The sequence below is a fragment of the Egretta garzetta genome, unplaced genomic scaffold, assembly GCF_000687185.1.
Source record: "Egretta garzetta isolate BGI_Z169 unplaced genomic scaffold, ASM68718v1 scaffold94, whole genome shotgun sequence".
In the NCBI taxonomy this organism is placed as follows: domain Eukaryota; kingdom Metazoa; phylum Chordata; class Aves; order Pelecaniformes; family Ardeidae; genus Egretta; species Egretta garzetta.
This window is the reverse complement of record NW_009259683.1, coordinates 7,734,558-7,756,764: the sequence shown is the minus strand read 5'-3', so window position 1 is coordinate 7,756,764 and position 22,207 is coordinate 7,734,558. Positions and strand designations below refer to the sequence as shown.

Sequence of the window (22,207 nt, the reverse complement as noted above, 5' to 3'; positions counted from 1 at the left end):
ACTTTTTCCAAATTTCAAGGGGAAAATTACCTTACAGGACTGCAGGAACATCAACAGCAGCTTTTCACATGTTTCACTATAAAATACAGCCTGTAGCATATTCACATTACATTTTATTATTTTTCTCATCTCATGAACTTTTTTCCAGTTCTTCTTTGTACTCTAATATTTTTGTTTCCCTCTGCAGTTGTTAAATCTACTTTCATAAGCATGTGCTGATCCATCGTATACTGGAAGAAAAATTCAAATGGCTTACACAGTGATATTGTTTTGGCTCTCAGTGACTTCTGACCAGTCTATAAAACTATAAAATGCTTTAAATGATTCAACCACCACCTCTCCTAACAACTGGCACCCAGGCATCATACCAAAACTCACGCTGAGCTATCTGCCTCAGAGATGCACAACAAAGAGCCGATATTCGGCTCAACGCAACCTCCTCTGCATTTATCGACTTTGCAAATGGTAGTAAAATGAGCATGAGCCACATCATGAAAAAAAAAGAAAATCAAAATCCTTTGTTGCTGAAACTGATTTTGAATATCGCATCCGATAATGCACAGAATAAGCCCTTTTAGAAAAACTGTCAGTGCTGTCATCTGCATACCGAGCATCTGCAGCAGAGGCAACGTTAATAACAAGTTACCCTTGTAGAGGGGTCAAAAGGACAGTGCTGGTAAGACAGAGATGACAGACAACAGGCATCAGGGAAAAGATTAATATCCCTACACAGTCATACATCAAGAAACTCCATTTTTGCCTGTAATCCCAAAACTGCTGAGAGTAGGATTATTTCTGCTTTCCCTATTACTAAGAAGAAAGAAACCGCTCATGGGAATAGGGCACTGCTAAATGGCAGTCCTTATGTGAGCAGAAAGGCTGCGGTTACATCCTAGGGCAAAAGAAAGCTCAGTCGCGTGATGTTCCCAAGCGGCGGTCCCACCGCAAGCAAGGTTGGGGTCTCACTTGTGCAGGTCACTTAAAAAACATGAAAAATGTGTGTAGTTCAAAAAAGACAAAAGGAGAAGAGAAGGCATTTCATAGCAGGGTAGTGACAAGAAATGCCTTAAATTGAGACCGAATTGTCCATACCCCTGACTGGCCCCCAGTTACCTCCAAATACCATCATTTAAGGTGAGAGTACTTTTGCCGATCAGGCTTTAATGAAAGGAAGCAATATGTCTTAACACAGGAAAAAGGGCACACTTTCTAAAATACCATGAAAAAACCCATTACTGGTGTCACAACCACCGAAGAAATGATATCATAACCTTAACACTCCGCAACTCTTTGTTGGATAATGAAAAATGTCTTTTCAAGACAACTGAAGGCTGTGTGTTTCGGTTTTCCCTTTCTTGGAGCACATGCTCTTCATAGCTATTAGTAGATAAGTTTGACAGCCTGACAGAGAGCTACCACCTTGGCAAGGACAACCTAGGAGACCTTCTCTCTGTAACCATACAAAAGCAGAGGGGAAAAAGAAAGGAGGAGGGAGCGGGGAGAGAGAGACAAAAGATTTGAGGACAGTATTCATATTCTTATCATTCTCTCACAGCTGGCAGGGCAGCACTTACTTCAAAAATACAGGGATATGGAAGAATTTCAGGCCTAGAGCATGTGTATTTGTAGAAAAACCTGCACTACACCAAGGCAAATTAATGTGACTGTAGAGCAAAAGGGGCAGGTTTCAACCACCCCTTCCAGTGGGCTTGCAATCAATGTGGTGGGGTGTGGAGCTGGTTGGAAATTTCCCAATACGACTAAAAAATGTGGATTCACTACAACTGAAACAGTGCCAGAATATGTCAGTTTGAATAGAAAGCAGCTTTCTGGGCTCCCTTCACTGCCTGCCCCAGGCCGTCAGGGCTTCTGTATCCCCTGCCCTCCAGGAGCTCATCGGGCCAGGAGCTACAGCCTGGAGGTCTGGGTCCCAAGGTTTCCAGAGCAAGTGACAGGAAAATTACATTTATATTTCTGCCTTAAGAGAGTTTTGCAATTGTATTATTCTCACCAGAACCAGAATGGAAACTCTTTTCCTCTGAAGAATGTAAAGGTTCTTACAGGACAAAATTCAAGCACCAGACACATCTTCCTTGCATATGTACATGAGGATATGCATACAATTATGAGGAGCAGCTGAGGGAACTGGGATTGTTCAGTCCAGAGAAGAGGAAGCTGAGGGGAGACCTTATCGCCCTCTACAACTACCTGAAAGGAGGGTGTAGCAAGGTAGCTGTTGGTCTCTTCTCCCAAGTAAGTAGCACTAGGATGAGAAGAAATGGCCTCAAATTGCATCCAGGGAGGTTTCGATTGGATATTAGGAAAAAAAGTGGTCAAGCATTGGAACAGGCTTCCCAGAGAGGTGGTGGAGTCCCCATCCCTGGAGCCGTTCAAGTAGGCACGGTGGTGTTGGGTTGACGGTTGGACTTGATGATCTTGGAGGTCTTCTCCAACCTTAATGATTCTATGATTCTATGAAACAACAGTTCAGTCCCCCAGCTACCAAGAGTGTCCTCCAGTGATGTCAGCGGCCAAATTGATGTCAGGATCAAACCTTAGCTGCAGTAACAAGCATGAGGGAAATGATATAAAAACTGCAGGATTTGTGTCTTGGCCAGGAAGCGGGGAGGACTGCCGAGGATTCAAGGAGGACTGCTGACTTAACCCAGATACCCCGGGACTGATAACACACACTACTATTGCCGCATGCCTCAGGGAAAGAAGAACGGAACACGATTGACTAGTTATACAGAAGTTATACCTGAGAATAATCTTAACATCAGAAGGGTGAAATTCAAGAATTTGCTGGGATATGAGAGGAACTAGGTAACAATTTGATTAACATCCAACAGGGGCTGGAACTTTGCTTGTATATGGCAGCCCCTATACAGCTTTCAGACAAAAATGGGAACTGCAGAAGATAGCTCACTAAAATTAGTTGATTTAATTTATTAATGTAGACTAACATACACCTTGGTAAGGACACATGTACAAAGGCCTTACAACCTTTAAAATGGATGTAGCAATAAATAAGGTCTCCTGAAGGAATGGAAGAGAGATGGCAGTAGATATATGACACTGTCAGCCTTATATTGCTCTGATTACCAGTGTTGGACACATACAACTTGTAAGTCAAACAGACAAGATTGCTGATCCCTTTCTTTGCCTTTCGCTCCAATTCATACTTGGTATGGAGTAAAATATTATTTTAAAAAACTGACATCCACTTACTGTCTCCCAGAGACACCTTTGTCTCTTGCCTTATGTCCATAGCACCTCTCAATGCTGACAGTGCCATTACACTAATTTCAAAAAAATAAAAAATTAAATATATAGACAATACACATTATAAGTCACAATTCCAAACTAAGAAGACTAAAACTTGTCTGTTAAACTGAGGTGCTGCTCATTACGTTTATCAGTGTAAGGCATACATCTTCTTGTTGAAGCACTACGCTCACAGAAGGACGCAGCTGATTTTCCACAAGAGAGTACTCAGCAAAGGCCAGGAGCTGGTTCTGGCCTCACAAAAGGCTTAAGATAAACTCAAAAATTGAGAACACTATATAAAGCTCAAGCTTATTCTCAGGAAGTCCAGAAACACTCTCAAAGGCACTGACATTTAACACAGGCTTCTAACAGAAAGTGTGAAAAAGCACTGAGTAAGGGAGTAAAAAAAGATCCAAAGCTAATGTTTAAAATAAAACCAATTTATTTAACTTCTATCCCAGCACAAGGCACAAGCTAGAGTTTATGCTCTGTGTCCTGGTGTTTGTTTTCAACTAAGGTAGGTAAAATGCAGTGATTTCCTTTGAGAAAAGCATGAATCACTGCAACTATAATTTTCTTGGGTTTGGATGATGGTTTTAGCTCCCTCCAAATAGCCTGAAATGACCAGTCTTTTTATTAATGTTTTCAAATTCTTTTCTTGCTAATTAATTCATGCATCTAAATCATTCAAAAATAGATAAGCCACTAATCACTCGCAGACTTGATAATATATCCCTAAGTAGACAACAATGCATAGAGCATGCAATAAGGCTGCCAAAAAGAAATGAAAAGGGAGTTAGAAGGAAAAATAAAGGTCACACCTTCCATCTAATAGCAGGAGATTTGCTTCTGCATTTATTTTGTAAGATAAAATGCGCACTGACATCAACAAATAGTCTACTATAGAAATGAGAAAAATCAGGCTGCTTCTATACAGGATGCTTTTTTCTAATGTTACATGCACCACAGCAAAATAAAGGCTCCATTATTTTTTTTCTTTGGTATAAGGTTTGTTGTCCATGTTCTATTGTCAGCAATAATTCATTCAAAAGTGGAAGCTGAAACACAGGAAATAAAGAAATTCTATTGCAAGATTATGACAGAAAAAAGAAGAAAAGTGCTTTCTTGCATGCCTATGTAAAGAATAATACTATAAAGTGATAAATTTAATTAAATTTTCATGTACGGAAAAAACCCAAAGTGTCACAAACAATTAAAAATACAGAAAAATATATATTGCCAGTCACCACATTATGAAGTAAGATTTTATATTGCTCCCATTTTATGATTTTAAATAACAACATACTAAGTTCCTTTTATTTTGTTCCAGGCTGAATCATGCACCGGCTTCTTAACTAACTATATGCTCTAAAAATTTATTTCAGTATGACTGCTAGGAGTTTCCTCTCTGCTTTCTTTAGATAATATAATCATGCCCAACTTTAGGAGGGAGGTAAGTTAGTTACACCAAGGGCAATCTCAACATTTATTGAAGTTATGGAATGAAAAATGCATCATTACCATGGCAACGGGTAAATCTCATGGTATCTGCAATGAGATGCAAGGCATCTCAACTAAACACTCATCCATGCGCTTGTGTGTCCTTCTCCGCACAGAACGGTTCCTTTGTGGAGGAACATGCGCAGTAGAGTGGCATGGTCCATATTTCACTCTCTTCCACAAAAAGTTAATGGAAGTAATCCAAAATGTTATTCTGGGGGGAGGTGGGGGTCATTTAACCAGATCTATATAGGAAGAAATACTGACAAAAAGATCAAACATTGAATGTTTTTCTAGGATCCACCTCAATCAAGACCATGAAACCTTACCAATGACAGAGAGTACCTCTCAAACTCACTTTGTGCCTTGGCATCAGAACAACAGCACTAGGAAAGAAGTCTTCCTGACAGCGTGACGAGCTGCCAGACATGCAGCAGCACATCGCACTGGGGCAGCTGGAGCTGTTACCCCCTCCAGCCATCTGCCCCGCCCTTCTGATGGATGTTGCCGCCCCCAAAACAAGGACATCTGATCTACCCTTGAATCAGCCCTGAACCACGCTGCTGCATGTCTTGCCAGGCTCAGATATTATCAGCAGCTAACATACAACCTCTCCCTGAGAGGGCCTCCCCTCCTCCCCACTCTTCACGAAGACAACTCTCTCCAGAACAACCCCCTCAAATCATACTGCTGTACTGCCAGTCCCACCCACAAAGCGTCAAATATCCATCAGTCGCTGGGCTTTGACTGCACTCCCCTCCTGCCCTTTTCTAGCTCTTCTTCTCCAGCCACTATCATGCTCACACAAGGCTCCCTTCCCCATCCTTTTCATTCAACACGAGGAGCGGTATCAACATCAGATTCCTGAGTAAGTAATCTTGCTTGAATCACTCCCTTTCTCCTCCCTCAAAATATCTCCTCCTTCTTGACCTCCTAAGCAACCTGAAGTGGTGTCATCTATAGGGAGAGACAGAGAGGCACACCATGATGCCACTTGCCAGCTTCTGATATCACACTGTACGCACGGTGGTTTCTTCCGCCAGCAAGGGCTCCACTTGGGGACCCAAATGTCCACTGACATGTATTGTCTCCTGATCCCCTTCTCTTCCTCACACCACATCTCATTACGATCAGACAGCACAGTACAGACTACTCAGACACTGCCAACACCTATAATGTTACTCAAGAAATATCAAAACTCTCATGTATCTCCAATCCTGGCCTCCCTTCCCCTATTTCTGGCTTCAATTCCTTCCTGACCTTCATAGCTTCATACAAGTTATATAGCTTTCTATAGGTTTATACTCTTTCTGTGTATAACCTTGAGATCTCATCTAACCAACTTCTTCCTCCTTATTCAGGAAATTATTTTTACGTCCTATGCCTCAGAAAGTCACCTTATCTAGTAAGTCCTTCCAGTAATGACTTCTTAAACCTTACTTTGTCATTGCTGGGCTCTTCCTTCCCACCCGGTTGGTCATTTGCTATTTGACCTGAACTTTGACGGGCAAAGAGATGCTGTGGGTGAAGAAGACACACGCTCTGGAATTCATCAGCTGTCACAGAGCATTTGAGAAACGGAAAGATAAAATGAGATGTGTGAACAAATGACCAGGTCTTAACTCCCTAATAGAACCCTGTGGAGAGGGTTACAATATCCAAGTACTCCAGGGAAATAACTAATGATCCTTTCTTCAGTTCAGTCATGTTTCAAGAAGCAATTGCCTGAGTTACTAAGTGCTTGAGACTGCCTCAGTAATTGCAATGATTTATTTTATGCATCATCATAACTACAGCACTAGGTCAGGAGGACTCGTGCCTTATGGATGCCTTGAATTTTAACACAGGCATTGGAAGATTGGGAGACTGCAATCAGAAACACAGAGACCACAATGATTTGAAGGGGGGCAAGACAGTCTTTAAAATCCGAGGTATCAAAACCATTAGGTTTCTGTTAGATTTTTAATAAAATGAATTATATTTTCAGGTGATCCTAAGCAGAAGTTGCTTACCTTGTCCTCGGCTCCCTTAAAATGCAAGTGATCACAAAATGATGTTCCTGAAGATCTTTGTTAGGGTTGGTTTTTTTCCAATGTAAGTAATGAATGTGCAGTTTACAGTGCAACTACCTGCTCAGAAAAGACAAAAAACCCCCTGTTGTCTCTGTCTTACACCTCTATCTATTCCAGTGGAAAGTCTCCCTGTGCAAAGCCTGTTTCTTCATCTACCTTATTCTGTACTGGTGCAGTGGCTGCGGGTTGACAACCAGCAAAGAGGGGGACAAGACCTCAGGCTCGTGAGCATTTACTTGACATAAGAAGTATAATCGTTAAGAAGTATAATCATTACACATAGCTACTCAGCTGACCCACCAAACAATGCTGCGCCAAAGGATATTTTGTGAGGACACACAACCACAATGCAGGAGGATACATTTGCACAGCAACAAAAGGGTTTGTTTAGCAGCTTCTTGGGCATCCCCATCCTCCTGACATTACTTAAACCCTATTCCCCAGTCACCTTTCCTTTTAGGCTTCACTGGCACAGAAGGACATTTTTAGGATAATGATAATATAAAGTGCTGTCACCACCACAACTTTCAGGCTATTTGAAGATCTTGAAGACAATTCCCCTCCACCCCCATAAACTTCAAACTGTTCCCCCATGATAACCGAAGTAAAAGCATTGCTAACCTTCAGCACTGTTTTTCCCAATTATTCTGTTTCAAGGTTAGCAATGTGGAAAATACTAAACTAACCCAGTTTTCAAGGTCAGAATAAAAAATGCAGCAATGATAGTCCACAGTAACTTTCATTCATTTGGTATTCAGGATGCATTCTTTCTGAATATCAAATCACAAAATCATTGCCAATTCATCAGATTTTAAGCTTTAGCTTATTAAAAATTAGACTAAGCTAAAAATAAAATGCAGGTTTTTATTTTATCTGATTAGGATGTTTCTGTGCAGCATGATCTAAGCCTCTAATTATCTACATCTCTATACCATTTCGATTGTTATTTCAATATAAGCAAATTCATAACAATGCATTTTAATGGAAAATATTCATATACTAAAAAGCAGTAAAGCAATAGAAGTCAAAAAGCTGAATGTCAAGACGCTAAAAATGAAAATGTTTCTCTACCCTGTGTGTGCCAGGAAAGCAAGAGCTCACACGACATTTGGCAGTGATTTCCCATGATGAAGCAACTCTTTGGGGCTTTCATTTTCGTAAAAGCCCCAGTCTATTTTGAGCTAGCTCCTAGCTCCTTGCCCTTAACAATGCAATATAGATAAAGTTCATTAAATATATTGTCTAAGGTAGGAAAGCGAAGAAGTTTTGCTGTAGCAAGCACTTAACACGTGCATGGCAAGTCAGAAGGGGAAAAAAAAAAGTAAAAAGGATTGGAATAAATTATTTGTTATAAAAGCAAAAGTGATACGGGCATATTGATATTACATGTTGTGCTGCATTAGCGAAACTGCCCAAATGAAGAATCCCCAGAATGGAAAGTAGTATTTGATCTTAATCAATAGGATTTTTTTCAAGCAGGCTGGGCACGCAACCATTTGACGCAGATCTTTTCCATGTACGAGAGCACTGGAATACCAGAAACTGCAGCGTTAATGAATTACAAGGAAAATTGCAAATGCCTATGATTTTATAGTTAATTTTCATATTATTATGGTCAATCAACTTTTACAGCTTGTTGATATTTCTTCTGGAATGCTAAACCTTTATTTCATCTTACAGCAGGTAAGGCATGAATTTCTACCATAATTAAATGAGTAAATTGCTGGGGTTTTTTTACTGCTTTTATTCTTAGGGGATCCTTAATACATACTGAACATCACATGAATTAAAACCTAGTAGCATTTTAAAACAACAGTTATATGCATGACTTATTGAATAGCTTCTGTCTAATACAAATATTTACTATTTACATGTCACTGCAATGAAAACAGTATGTGTCAATTGATTAACCAGTAAATATTAGGCAGAATTTAAGTGCCTGGCTACAGCAGCTGAAAAGAAAAATGGTGTAGTGGAGTTGCAGCCTTCTTCCCTACATAGTACAAAACTAAGTTTTACACTTAGGAAGAGAGAGTCATATCTGTATGTATACATATGTATGTCTGTGTGACAGCTGAGGGTGGGAGAGTGAGAACAGACGAATTACAGGGAGCATACGGCCACCCGGTGCAAGAACAGAGCAACTCTGTAACATGTTCCTGCATAGGTCCCTACAAGGATATGTCTAAAATGAAATAAGAGAGGCAGATTTTTAGGGGTCTCCTGAAATGAAGGCTATATCTGCTCCTCTAAAAAAAAAAAATTAATTAAGGCTACCTTTAAGAAAGTACCTGATTTGGGGGTCCCACACTACAAATCTGTCACCTGAAGCAATCTGTTCAGACTTTAAAAGGGAAGCTGCTTCAACCTATCGACAGCATCCTGGTGCCAGCCAGTGCACCCTAACACACACGGCATCGGTGTGGGAGAGCACCCCGAGAGCCTACATTCACAAATGCTCCTGAAAGCAGGGGAGCGGCACTTCCATGTACAAACAAGGATCTGAGACACGGAGGCGTTCAGTCATTAGCCCAAGGTCTCGGAGGAAGCTCCTGAGTCCCTGCCTGTCACCCCGACTCCACCACCTCTTCTGGGAGGCAGCTTTGGTAACATGCCCCTACAAAGAGTTCTCTGCAGGATGACCCAGTGAAGAGACAGCCTGCATCTCTCACTTTTTCTGTCAGCAGGCACTGGATGGAGAGCAGGGGAAACATTCACAGCCCTGACTTCCCCGACGCAGGGGCACACAAGTTTGTACGGGTCTCAAATGCGATGCCTGAGATTCAGGTTTTGACCTGAAGAACTGCAAAGGAGACTGAAACTTTTCAGAAACTGCTAGATGAAAACCCGATGCAATTCAAAGAGAGGAGGAGGAGAGGAATGTCAGAACAGATGGGTCACCAGGAGAAAGCAGCTTCTTTGTGCTACCAACTGAGACCGTGTGTTAATGACTGGTTATTTCTACAATGTGAAAAAAGGTTCCATAAGTAGTGCTTGTAAGCGATCAGCTTTGCCTTTAGCAATGTGTGCAGTCTGTTTTATGAATAAGTACAGCACATGCACATACAGGCACGCATCTCTACAGAAGAACTGGGGGACCATGAGCACCCCAAGTTCCTTGGTGGAGGAGGATTCTGCCATATCCTTGGTGAAATCCTGAGAAAGACCCCAGATGCAGGATGCTATCACCTGCAATGTGCAGGATTTGATGGGTTCCCAGTGGGGCACTGGGCATTGTTCAAACTCCTCTGGAAAATCTTGTGATGCCAATGATAAAGCCAGTAGGACAACCCTCCACCCAGGCTTAATTTACTTCTTCTGCCCCTGCAGGGAATAGGAGTAAAGAACTCGCTGCAAAACTCACACCACATGCTTCTTTTACACAAGTTCATCAAATCTAGGAAACCAAAAAGAAATCAATATACCCCAATGATTAGCTCGCTATAGGTACTGTGTACAGACTGACAGATTATTTAGACAGACTGAAGCAATGTGTTGATTCCACTGAAAAGATCCAGGTTTCACACGTGAGGAGACAACCTCAGAGTGTCAGCACACTTTCCAGCCATGTATTGTCCCCACAAGGAAATCCAGGCCTGAATACATCTGGTTTTTAGCCTGAAACCTGAACAACCAGGCTTTGCATGTGAGAAATGAAATTCTGGCCTCTTTGCTCCAGCCAGCTCTGGTAGTGTCTTCTCCCCTGACCCAGACCACATCAATTCCCTCTATTAACCTGCTAAATATGGCCAGGCAGCATATTCTGCAAACACTAAATCGATGTAACTACTGTAGCTGTATCCACATACATGTTTTAAAGGTTACTGTGGTGAATAATCCCCTACATGCAACATCGAAAGTATTTGGCAAAAGGCCTAAACTGATAGTGTATTCATTCAATATGTATCAGTGCCTCTAAAAAGGGAAGAGACACTGTGATATTGCAACCAAACCAAAAAGGTGATGCATCTTCGCATTCTGTGCTTGTTTCCTGCTATATCAAAAGAGCAGGTTCTCCTTTGTTCCTCCCAGCACTGGGCTAAGCAGAAACTCTGCTCCTGATAGAGCATGCACAGGTCTGCTCCTCTCACCCCCCAGAGAAAATGGAGATGAATTAAGGGATGGTGCTCTCGGTCCAGCCACTGCAGGTGAGACAGCAGTGTCAGCCAGGCTGGCAGGGGACAGACCTGATGCACAGCACAGACAGCGAGGGATGTGAGCTATACGCCTTTCCCTTGATCAAACAAGTTCAGCATCACCCCCTGTTCAGGGCTTACCCTTGCTCAGAGCTTAGAAATCCATCTAAGGTTTGCTCTCCAGCAAGCTGTTAAAGGAAATGCCAGCTGCTATTCATGATCTTCCTGAGTTAGGTCATTCTATTATTTTCCCAGTCACCAAATGAGGCTAAAGTACTTTTTCCTGCAACCAGCAACTGCTGCCGCTCCCAGACGTCAGAGCCTTCCTCACTCGGATGCGCGCATTCCAGCCACTGACAAAAAAAAAGCTGGGAACTGCCTGTCACATGGTATCAGAAAATATATTCGAGGAAGGCTGCAAGGTCATCGCTAATTTCAAACCCTGTTTCATGTTTCCACATGAAACATCTAATTAAAACTTTTCACGGGGTTGTTAAAATGAAATCCATGCATATGCACTTGAGACCTCATTTTCACGTGCTGTGAATTAGAATATAGGAGGTGGTGCACACAGCGGTAGGAACACTAATCGAGGAAGGAGAGGGGAATACCTGCTTTGATTTAGAGGAAGGCAGTCAGCAAAAATACCGCTAATCACCTGGGTTTTCATTCCTTTGCGCTTTGAGCTGCCACATGCAACCAGGAAAAATGAATGTAAGTGGTGTATTAACAGCTACCAAATCAGCATTCTCCACAGGTGACCATGTGTCAAGCACATCTCGCAAAATGCCATCACCTTTAAGGCTATGGTGCGATGGAAGCACTGGATCCTAAGGGCTATACCCTGCTCTCTCCAAAAAAATACCTATTAACGTCGCAGGAGCTGAATTAAGCTTTAAAATGCAGGCAGACACAGTGAGTGACACTGGGAATTGGCCATTGGGAATGGACAACATTTGGAGATGTAAGGGATGCCTCATGATTAAAATAAATAAATCCTGGGAAAAAAAAGAAGCCTGCAAAAAAATACAAGGTCAAGTTGTCCTTCCTTTCTTGCTGTGGAGGGGGCTTCAGTAATGTAGGCAGAGATAGATACTTTACAGCTGCCCCTTTTCCAAAAAGCCCTCAGTGCAGATAGCCCAACTCTGGTACAGAGGAGGCAGCTGAATGTAAGGGAAAGGCTGCGTCTTCACACGGGCACGCTCCAGGTGGTCTCCAGAGCCTGCCTGCAGGAACAAATGCCAACAAATGCTGGTGGCATTTATTCCAGTAAGGTCCTGACACAGGCTGAGAGCGTTGGGGTTGTTCAGCCTGGAGAAAAGAAGGCTGCAGGGAGACCTGATTATGGCCTTTCAGTACCTAAAGGGGGCCTATAGGAAAGACGGGGAAAATCTTTTTAGTAGGGCCAGCTGTGACAGGACAAGGGGTAATGGTTTTAAACTAAAACAGGGTAGGTTTAGACTGGATATAAGGAAGAAATTCTTTACAATGAGGGTGGTGAAACACTGGAACAGGTTGCCCAGAGAGGTGGTGGAGGCCCCATCCCTGGAAACATTCAAGGCCAGGTTGGACGGGGCTCTGAGCAACCTGATCTAGTTAGCGGTGTCCCTGCTCACTGCAGGGGGGTTGGACTAGATGACCTCTAGGGGTCCCTTCCAACCCAAAACATTCTGTGGTTCTATGATTCTATGTCTGAAGAAAGCTAGGTTGCTCTGGTACTCGGGGAGGGTTGTGGTGCCAGCACCTGAAATCAAAGGTGGCCTCACCGACTCCAGAGCATCCTGCCCCTGGAACCAGGCTGACCTCAGCATAGAGTGCTGATCTTGCTACAGAATTTGAGCTGGTGCAGTTTCTACTCTAAACAGAAGCAAAGCTTAACATGTAGAAACATGTTCCCCTGTTTAATGACACTAGCCACGTATCTTCTGCATTAATGGCCTAAATCTCCACTTCAATGAAACTGAAGATTCCTCCTGAACTTATTCAGGAAGTTAGGAGAAAAAAAAGAGAAAAAAAAAGGACACCTGAGGCACTGAATCCTTTTTACATGCCTCTGATCTCTGGGCAGGCTACCAAATCTCAGACAACTTCCAAAGACTATGATGTGGTGGACAGCCATCAGCTTCTGGCTTATCAACAAAGTTTTCCAGTTATCTTGGCTGTTTCTTCTTCACCAGGTCCACACTATGAGTCAAAACCAGATGTCCTTGATTGGTTTCAATTTCAAGAGAAAAGTCTAGTAAAACAATAAATAACTTAAAGGATCTGCACCACTGAAAGGTGAAGGACAAAATTACTTCTCCTGTATTTCAGAATCTGCTTGGAATTTCTGACTTAAGTTTGCGTGGTACCTATTCAAAGCACTATGAACTTTCCTTTTTAATCTTCCCAAATTTAGATAACAAAATCCCTGACTTGACAGAGAGATCCAGGCATTTTTGTTATTCAGAGTTCCCAGGACAAGCGTAGAAGTAACCATACAGAAGTAGATGGCAGGATACAGGAACTATATTATCAGCGTAACTGGGAGTTTATCCATGCCATAAATGAGAAAAATTGAGAAAAGAACATTCAGGACATCATCAAATGTATTGATCATACGAAGAGAGGGACAGAATGGTAAATATAAAACCAGAAAACATTAGAGCAGGTGTTTGGAATTCATAAACTGGTAATTTCTACTTCTCTAAAGGGAGAAAATGATAGGTTAAAATTATGTAAGCCTTTGGATGGTCTAGAAACATAAGCAGGTAAGTGGTTCAAAATCTGGAGAGAAACACAGAAGCAGAGGATAGTGACAACCTGAAGATGAAAGCCTTCAGAGAGTTTCTCTGCTTTTTCACATTGATAAACAGAGAAAAAGGCAGAACCAAGGAACCATGTTTTCAGTGTTGGCGCTACCAGGAACTGTGTAGTCCCACTGCCCACAAAAAGAGCACTCCTGTCCTCTCCCAGCCCCTGGATGCTAACCCCCACTCATTATTCGCTCCCTTCTTTCTTCATGTAAGCCGTCATGAACCCACATGGTGAAGCACAGGATCTAGATCAATATTATGCCAACCTCAAAAAATGCAAGGACATTTAATTTGACCCAGCTCAGTTTCTGGATTTAAGTCACAAGGCTTTGGGGAATAAAGGAGGAAGGCCGTGTTTCACTGTCAGCAGCAGAATAGCTCTCACCAGCAAGGGCCATCCCTGATACCATGTCTCATACTCACCCAATACCCATATCCCCGTCCCACAAAAGAAACTGATCCAGCTGGAAAATAACCCCACAAGAAAGATGTATTGCTTTTATTTTTCAGCTGGATTATTCCCTGTGTTTCTTCACGGAGCAGCACAACACGGGGCAGCCCAGGGATGGGGAGAAGCAGTCGGGGCAGGGATGCTGCCAACGGCACAGCCATGGAAGTGATGCCCAAGGACCCAGAGACTGCAAAGTGACTACGGCTGCTTGGCCTTGCTGAAACTCTGCTCATGCTTATAAAAAATACCCACCCCTGGCCCTCAGCAGTTCAAAGTCCAACCCACTTTCAGATTCCTGGGGTCTCCAAACCACCTCTCAAGGATCTCAAAGCAATTCATCAACATTCATTAACCACTGCAGGTTTTATAGCACCCCTTCAAGGTCCTACATGTTTAAGACTCCATTTTATATCTGGGTAAACAAAAGTGCAGAGAAGTGACATGATTTGAAGAAGGTTACATATTAAATAAGCAATGGAGTCAAAAAAAAAAAAAATTAAAAAAAATCAGTGTCCTGGCTCCCAGGTTTTAGCCTGCTAAATACCACATGCCCTTTTTTACCCCTTTCAGCCCAGTAGCTAAGGTATTGTCCCATACAAGAATGAGTCACTGTTCCACACCAAAGAAAGCCCAGCATGCAAAATGTGCATGTGGAATTTCCTTCTATACAAAGTAGTTTAACGTTACAGAATAAATCAAAGAGGAGCAAATTAGGCTTTCTTTTCTTTTAAACACTAGGCCAAGCATCTGGAGGAAAGAAAGTATTATGGGAATCTATAACTTGACTCAAAGGAAAAGAGTGAGCTTCCCACTCAACATGTTCCTATATTGTGCTCACAACACATCATTTGAGCACACGCATGACTCCTGTCAAGTGCTTTATTTTTACAAGAACGACCATATTATCTCACCGCTATTTCGCACTCCTGGCAAGAGGGCGTTCTCCTCCAAAACTCTGGCCGCATTCAATAGACTCAACAAAAGGAATAGTAAGTCCTCTTAAAAGTATACAGTAAATAAAAATACTTTTCTTATTATTTTAATAAAAGTGTTGCAAGAGACTGAAACAAAGCTTCTCCTAGCAGCTAAACGATCTCAGTCCGACATCTGAGCAGGAGGATCCTTATCTCGAGCAAACTTTCCCCATTTCAAAAAGATGCCTGTGCCTGTTCTTCACTGAAAAAATCCTAGGACCTACAGAAGTGTTTTCTTCTCAGAAGATAAAGAGGTTGGCTTGTGAAGAACGGGTGATCACCTAGGGCTATGCATTCATTCCAGCTGATGAAAGACCAACCATTTGGAATAGGACACTCTCTCCAGAAACATGACAGAACTAGATTCAAGTCCCTGTTCCTCTTGATTCAGACCAGAGACTTGAACTTCAGGTTACCTCCACAGCAAGCATGTACTCTTAATTACTTACTCTTACTCAACACAGAGCTATAAACTGACAACCTCACGGACAGACTTAGGTTTTGATTGACTTGTAGTTGAAGACTAAGTCAAAATTGCAAACTATCATCTTACCTTGGTACAGCTCTCTCTGCTAACGCTGGCAGGTCTAAGAGGTAGGAAGGGAAACAGCAAGCTCCTGTGCTGACATGCTCAATCCGTTCTGTTTCAATGACTTCAGACATCTGTACTCTCTCATGGCTATTCAAGCCACAAAAGTTTCTGCAAAAACTTTCACTGTGCTAGAGTTGTTATGTACACTTGATCCACAGTTCTGCAAGAGATGCAGAATAGCCTCCAAAAGCCAAAAGCAGCACATCTGCACTCAAGCTACCCAATCCGTGTCCCAGCTAGAGCAGATACAACAAAAGCAGCCATGACTTTTTTAAAAAAGTAAACCACAGGTTTCAGTCACTGACCCCATTCAGACGTCATTTGACATCATAATTTTAAAGAATATTTTTCCATCGGAGGCCTGATTACTGACCATCAGTTCAACAGTATATCAGTGCACGGCCATGGCTTTGTCAAGCTAACAAAAACTGCAGCTCCGGACATGTCCCGACACTCATTCTTGTCTCCTTGCAGGCGTCCAGCTGGACAGGTAGGTGCACCCTAAAATAACCTTGATGTGTCATGGCTGGAATTTCCTCAAGAAATTCCTCAGTCGTGAGCAATCTATACAACCCGAGGCTCTAAATCGTTAATCTTCTTTTGTAAGCCTTTTAACAGCTTCAGCCCGACCACTAACCTGCTTCAATGAGCAAATCATCTGTCTTCTTAATGAGACCACTGGTTACAAAAGTTTAGTACCCAGTAAATTAACAAAACTGTTCTTCGGCATCTGTTGTCCTTCTGAAAACGTACCTGCCCCCCTACAATATAACTCTTTCATCTTGAACTGGCTAAGTCACAGAATCGATACTTTCAAGCTGTACGTACTTATATACTTTTAAACAGTACGTAACTCGAATTAATATATACATTAATCCGTAAAGGGATTACAAAGTGGATTTAGGAAACATTCCCCTCCCCACTGATTCATAGAAGTACTGGAAGAGCCCCAGCCTAGAATATAATTTATATAGCTGAAGAAATAAATTCATATTCTTTAGTTCTCTAATGAACACATTAGAGAATCTTAACTCTTCCTCTGACCACAAGTGTCAATTTGTAGAAGCTTATTCAGTTGATCTGACTATGAAAACAGCACTTTAATCTAAAGAGTATTTTCCCTGTGTCGCTGAGGTGAAAAGCACTTCTATCATTTTGCTAAGACACTATAGACAGATGTGATTTCTTTAACCAGTGCAACATTTCATTGAAATAATAACTGGAAACCCTGTACAAACAGTATCACGTCTATCACAAAGGTATTATTTAATTGAGCCTGTAGTTGGTTAAAAGGAGTTGCCAAAAAATTACCATTTAGTGCAAATATGTCTCAAATGCATCTCAAATGTATGCCTGAGCAAAAAAAAAAGCTATGACAAATTACTTCAAATGGCTTTGCATACAGAGCTTGCTTTCTATGTTATAATTAATGGTAACAGTAAGCAAACTTCTCAGAAAAGCAGGCTTATTTTATAGCTGAATATTTCAGTATAGATTTTTCATCTATTTTGTCAAAGCAGTTGTTTTAAGGGAATGAAATATTTAAATAACATAAAAATACAAATATCCAGTTTTACGTTTCCCTAGGCTTATGAGTGTGATTTGCATGTAAAGATAAAATTAGAACTGCAAGCTTGCACAGTAATTTTTACTGTAGCCCACATTCGATATTAAAATAATTTCTGTGCATTTTAGACAATCACTTCTTTATTTATTTATCAATACATTGAATCTCATTGTAGGAATGCAACAGCACAGAGAAAAAGCTTATCTGCCCATTTAGAAGCTTATTTTATTATTTACTTTCTACTCATTAGCAAAAGTGAAGTTTTCGGAAACCTTACACATATGGTGGGTTCAGTGCCTTAGTTAAGAACCTTATTCTAACACATTCGCAAGTGGGAATGGGGAAAAAAATCACTGTAATTTAGGTTTTGTTTTCCTTTACACATCTGTGAGCACCGTTACGGTTAGAGCACTTTGCAAACCTTATATTCACCAGAGAGGAAGCTGGCACTGTGTGCTACAGCAGAACTATCTCCAGTTCCAATACACCAGTCTAACCTGGTCACAGCAAGTTTGCAGTGCCAGAAACAAATAAGCAGCTCACCTGTAATAGAGCTTGTGCACAAAACTTTTTAAATTACAGGACTTTTTCAGAACACTTTTTTACCCAGACCAGGAATCTTGAAAGAAATTATAGCATACCAGAAATCTGAAACAAAAGCAGTGTGGGCTTTCTGACTTGGGTGCTTAAAGTAATAAGTAAAAATGTATTCACGTACAAAACCATCACATATATACCCCAATTTTACACCCTCCAGAACACATCCAAACTGAAGGAATCCCTTCTCTCTGCCACCATAGCTCCAAACCAAGCTGTTTCGTCCAGCAAACCACCCAGCTGTCACATATTCTCCCTGTTCCAGACCATCTGCTTTTTCTGAGAAAAAATAATTAAATTTCATCTTGTTCTGAACCAGTGACCCAAACCAATCCATGCTTCACCTGCCCATTGAGGGCCACGGACCACTGCCTCCAACACCGCACCTTGAAGAATACGATTAGGTGTTTTATCTGCCTGAAAACCCCTGGAAGACCAGACTCTTGTGCATCCATGTCATCTACCTTTCCTATGTGAGTCAGTGACTATTTATTTAAATGATAGGAGGGCTCACCAGTCCTCCTCATAGCCTAGCTCCCCATCATGCTCAGACACAAAGAGGGTCATTTCCCAGGGCAGCTCCACACCTCACTCACTGTGTAGGAAAAAAGCTACTGGGTTCACTGGGTACTCAATTTTTCACTTAGGCTGACAGCTCTTCCTTCTTCAAAAGAAAGTACAAGAATCAGCAAAGCCCAGTCATACTACTTTGTGTTTGCTGTTAATGCTGGAAAACCGTGTGAGGTTCTAGTCTGAAGAGACCTGCTTTAGAAACGCAGTGGGTGGGTAGCAAACAGAGGAGCCACAGCTCCATTGCCCTGACATTTTTGTATGGGTGGGACACAGCATATGTAGATAGAATCATAGAACCACAGAATGTTTTGGGTTGGAAGGGACCCCTAGAGGTCATCTAGTCCAACCCCCCTGCAGTGAGCAGGGACACCGCTAACTAGATCAGGTTGCTCAGAGCCCCGTCCAACCTGGCCTTGAATGTTTCCAGGGATGGGGCCTCCACCACCTCTCTGGGCAACTCGTTCCAGTGTTTCACCACCCTCATTGTAAAGGATTTCTTCCTTATATCCAGTCTAAACCTACCCTGTTTTAGTTTAAAACCATTACCCCTTGTCCTGTCACAGCTGGCCCTACTAAAAAGATTTTCCCCATCTTTCCTATAGGCCCCCTTTAGGTACTGAAAGGCCGCAATCAGGTCTCCCCGCAGCCTTCTCTTCTCCAGGCTGAACAAGCCCAACTTTCTCAGCCTGTCCTCATAGGAGAGGTGCTCCAGCCCTTGGATCATTTTTGTAGCCCTCCTATTTTGTAGGTAGGAAATATGCACATGCACAGTTCCAACCCCCTTTTAAGTTGTTTTTTCTTTTTGCATATTGCTAGAGGAGAACAAACCAGAACTCCACTTTGGGCAAAAATTCCCCTTTGGCCATCTTGGAAAGAGCAGGTTTACTTCCAGGTGGGTTACAAAGTCCCCAGCCTCGAGCAGCAACACTGCCCTGGGCTGATCAAAACGCCCAGGCCCGCCAATGCCACCATTTCTGCTTTGAGATGGGGACCAGGAGGCCAGCCCGGCCAGCCAGCTCTTGAAAGACAGGGAGAGGAGCCTGGCAGGGTGTTCACGTGTCTCATTTACAGACTGAACGCTGTCCCTTTGAGGCAGGCAGATCATCCATGAAAGCGCAGTTTGAGCTCCCCAGGAGGGAAAGCTGGTGAAAGCTTTAGTGCGGGGATACTTGCTGAGAAATGAGGGTCCTGTGGAGAACGCGCAGAGCCGCTCCATTTTACTGCCTCCATCGAGTGCCCATTACCCTGTGTTTCTAAGAAAGTAATCTAAGAGTAAGCTACGCTTTTAAAAATAAAAAAAAAAAAAAGGAAAGATAGGTATGCTACACATCGTTTTGTAAGGACACCACACCCTGAACATGTTGTTCCTCTAACATTTACAGTGAGCACAAGGGACTGGGCAGTAAGCCGATGCCAATGAATCTGCCATCACTTCTGCAGCAGCAGGATGAGATGGGAAGGTCTGCAAACCCAAATCCAAGTGGTACGCACTGCAATCCAGCCTGCTGCCTTTCTCCTCAGAGAAGAGAGGGAACGGCAGCCCGGAGCAGCGAACTCTGCCCAGCCAGCCAAATCCTGCCACCTGCACGTGCGCCTCCCTCAAGGGAGGAAGGGCGGGAGAGGAAGGGATGGAAGCTCACATCTTCCTGAACGTATAGGACCCACCCGCCCCGCCACAGCAAAGCGTGGGGTTTTTTTCCAGTGAAAGTAAATTGCCTGAGTCAGCTAAACTGAGAACCCTACGACAGACCTTGCCCATGTTCGGTAATGCCTTCTTGACGACTGTTCAAAATGAAATCAATAGACTGGTTGGGGGCTTAGCAAATACACCCACACTAAGGACTGCAAGTCTCTTACGACTGGGCATGGGCTGCCTGGACGAGGGAAGAGCCACATCACCCCCCCGCCTTACAACAACCGGCAATGTGCAGAACAGGGTGGGGGGAGCACACCGTAACCTGTTCCTGCCGGCACCAGCTGTAAGATGCTCCCCACCCAGAAATAAAGGGCACATGAGGAATGAACTGTGCTTCTGCAGTCTCTCAGGTGACATTTCTCTTTCCTGCCACCTCCTAGGTCTAAAGGCACATCCTTGCCCAAGAGCAGTAACTGCTACGCTAGACCGCTCAGTATGGATATGAGCAGCTTGCTCTAGCTCCTGCTAAACTGAAGTTACTCATCGCCAAAATAGCAGCAATTGCTAAGTACCATACTTTTCAAAGGAGAAGAAAAGCTGAGCAATTTTTTCCTTTCCATTTTTGGAACTGTACTGTAATCTGTGCAGCTACAGAGCTGCAGCTGACACTACATCACCCTTTGCAATGACCGGAGTAAGCAGCAAAAATATCTGCAGAGTTTTTGGAGTATCAATCCCGACATTCCCCTCTCCCTATGCCCACAGCATCTGTAATCTTGCTTCCAAATCCTGAAACACAATTAGAAACCTTCCCAGGCTTAAAATCTTCTTTACTTAAGCACCCAAAGTTTTAATTGCGCTTTGCTGATACAGTTTAAAGATATATGGAAATTCTGCCAGATGTCCATGGCTAGCGGATCAGCTGAGGAACAAGTCAATCGCAGGGATCTGAGCCTGGCTAATTACCTTCCTCCCTCGTGCACACCCACTGATACAATTACATATTTAACTACAACAGACTAGACCTTATACGCTGCTGAACAGAACAGCATGAAGCTCTAAAATAAGATTTCATCTTTCTCTTTTCCTTTGTGCAGCCTTACTTCAGTAGGAATGAGCTTGCTGATGAGCTGAAAAGTATTTTCCTTCTAAGGCACATGCCTTTTTTCTGCTGTCCGGTGAGCAGAAAATGGAATAAATTACATATACATTATAGCAAGACACACAAGGACTAGGTGGGATTCTTTTTTGTTTCTTGTGGTTATTATCCTGGGCACTTTTAGATGAATATGCAATCAGAATAGAAATCTTTACCAGGAGAACAAAATTAGGATACATTGTGCTATAAGCAGAGCAGTCAAGTTTCAGTGCATTTTCAATCCAGTTATTAACAACTGAGCAAGTGCTTTCAAAAGCATTAAACATAATGCTGCTTTCTTCAGTGTAACCCTTGGTTGAAAACACAAATTTTTTAAAGAAACTGCTGAATTCTATACCCAGACCATTCTTTTTAATTCGTGCTGAAAAGCTCCAGCACTCATATACCTTATACATTATTTAAATACACCCTAAAACCCAAATATTTTGTAATCACTAACAACAATTTGGCAGAAAGCATCCTGAAATCATCTGCTATTTCCTATATGTGTAAGATAGTAATAACAGTAACTGACAGTTAATGACAACATAATAATTTAAGTGTGTTGACAATTATTGAACTGAACGCACTTCGGAGAAACGTAAATGCCAGAGGAGGGCAGCTACAGCTCAATGACTAATGTGTGCCCTGGATTCTGACCATCAGCTTTGCTATTTCAGTTTTGTGACCTAAATCTCGCTCCCCTACCAGAAAGAAACAAAAAACCCAAACAAGAAATCTCTTACTTGTTCTGCCTTCTCCGGTGGTTTTCTGTCCGCCTGCAAAAACTGGCAGTTTTCTCTCGCCAGCTTCTGGACCAGCTCAATCCGTCCGATGTCATCTCTTGCCTGAAGCTTGCACAAAACCCCTGCCTTAAGGGTGGGAGAAAGAGCAAACAGATACTTA

The 22,207-nt window shown here is 42.4% G+C and overlaps 1 protein-coding gene across 1 annotated transcript in view; it reads right to left on the bottom strand.

The window, feature by feature from the left end:
• The window catches only part of RAPGEF5 (Rap guanine nucleotide exchange factor 5), a 131,980-nt gene that overhangs the window by 68,599 nt on the left and 41,174 nt on the right, over positions 1-22,207 (bottom strand). The window contains exon 9 of the mRNA XM_009638615.2: positions 22,048-22,173. Coding sequence (XP_009636910.2) covers positions 22,048-22,173 — 126 coding nt within the window. The remainder of the gene's footprint in view (positions 1-22,047; positions 22,174-22,207) is intronic.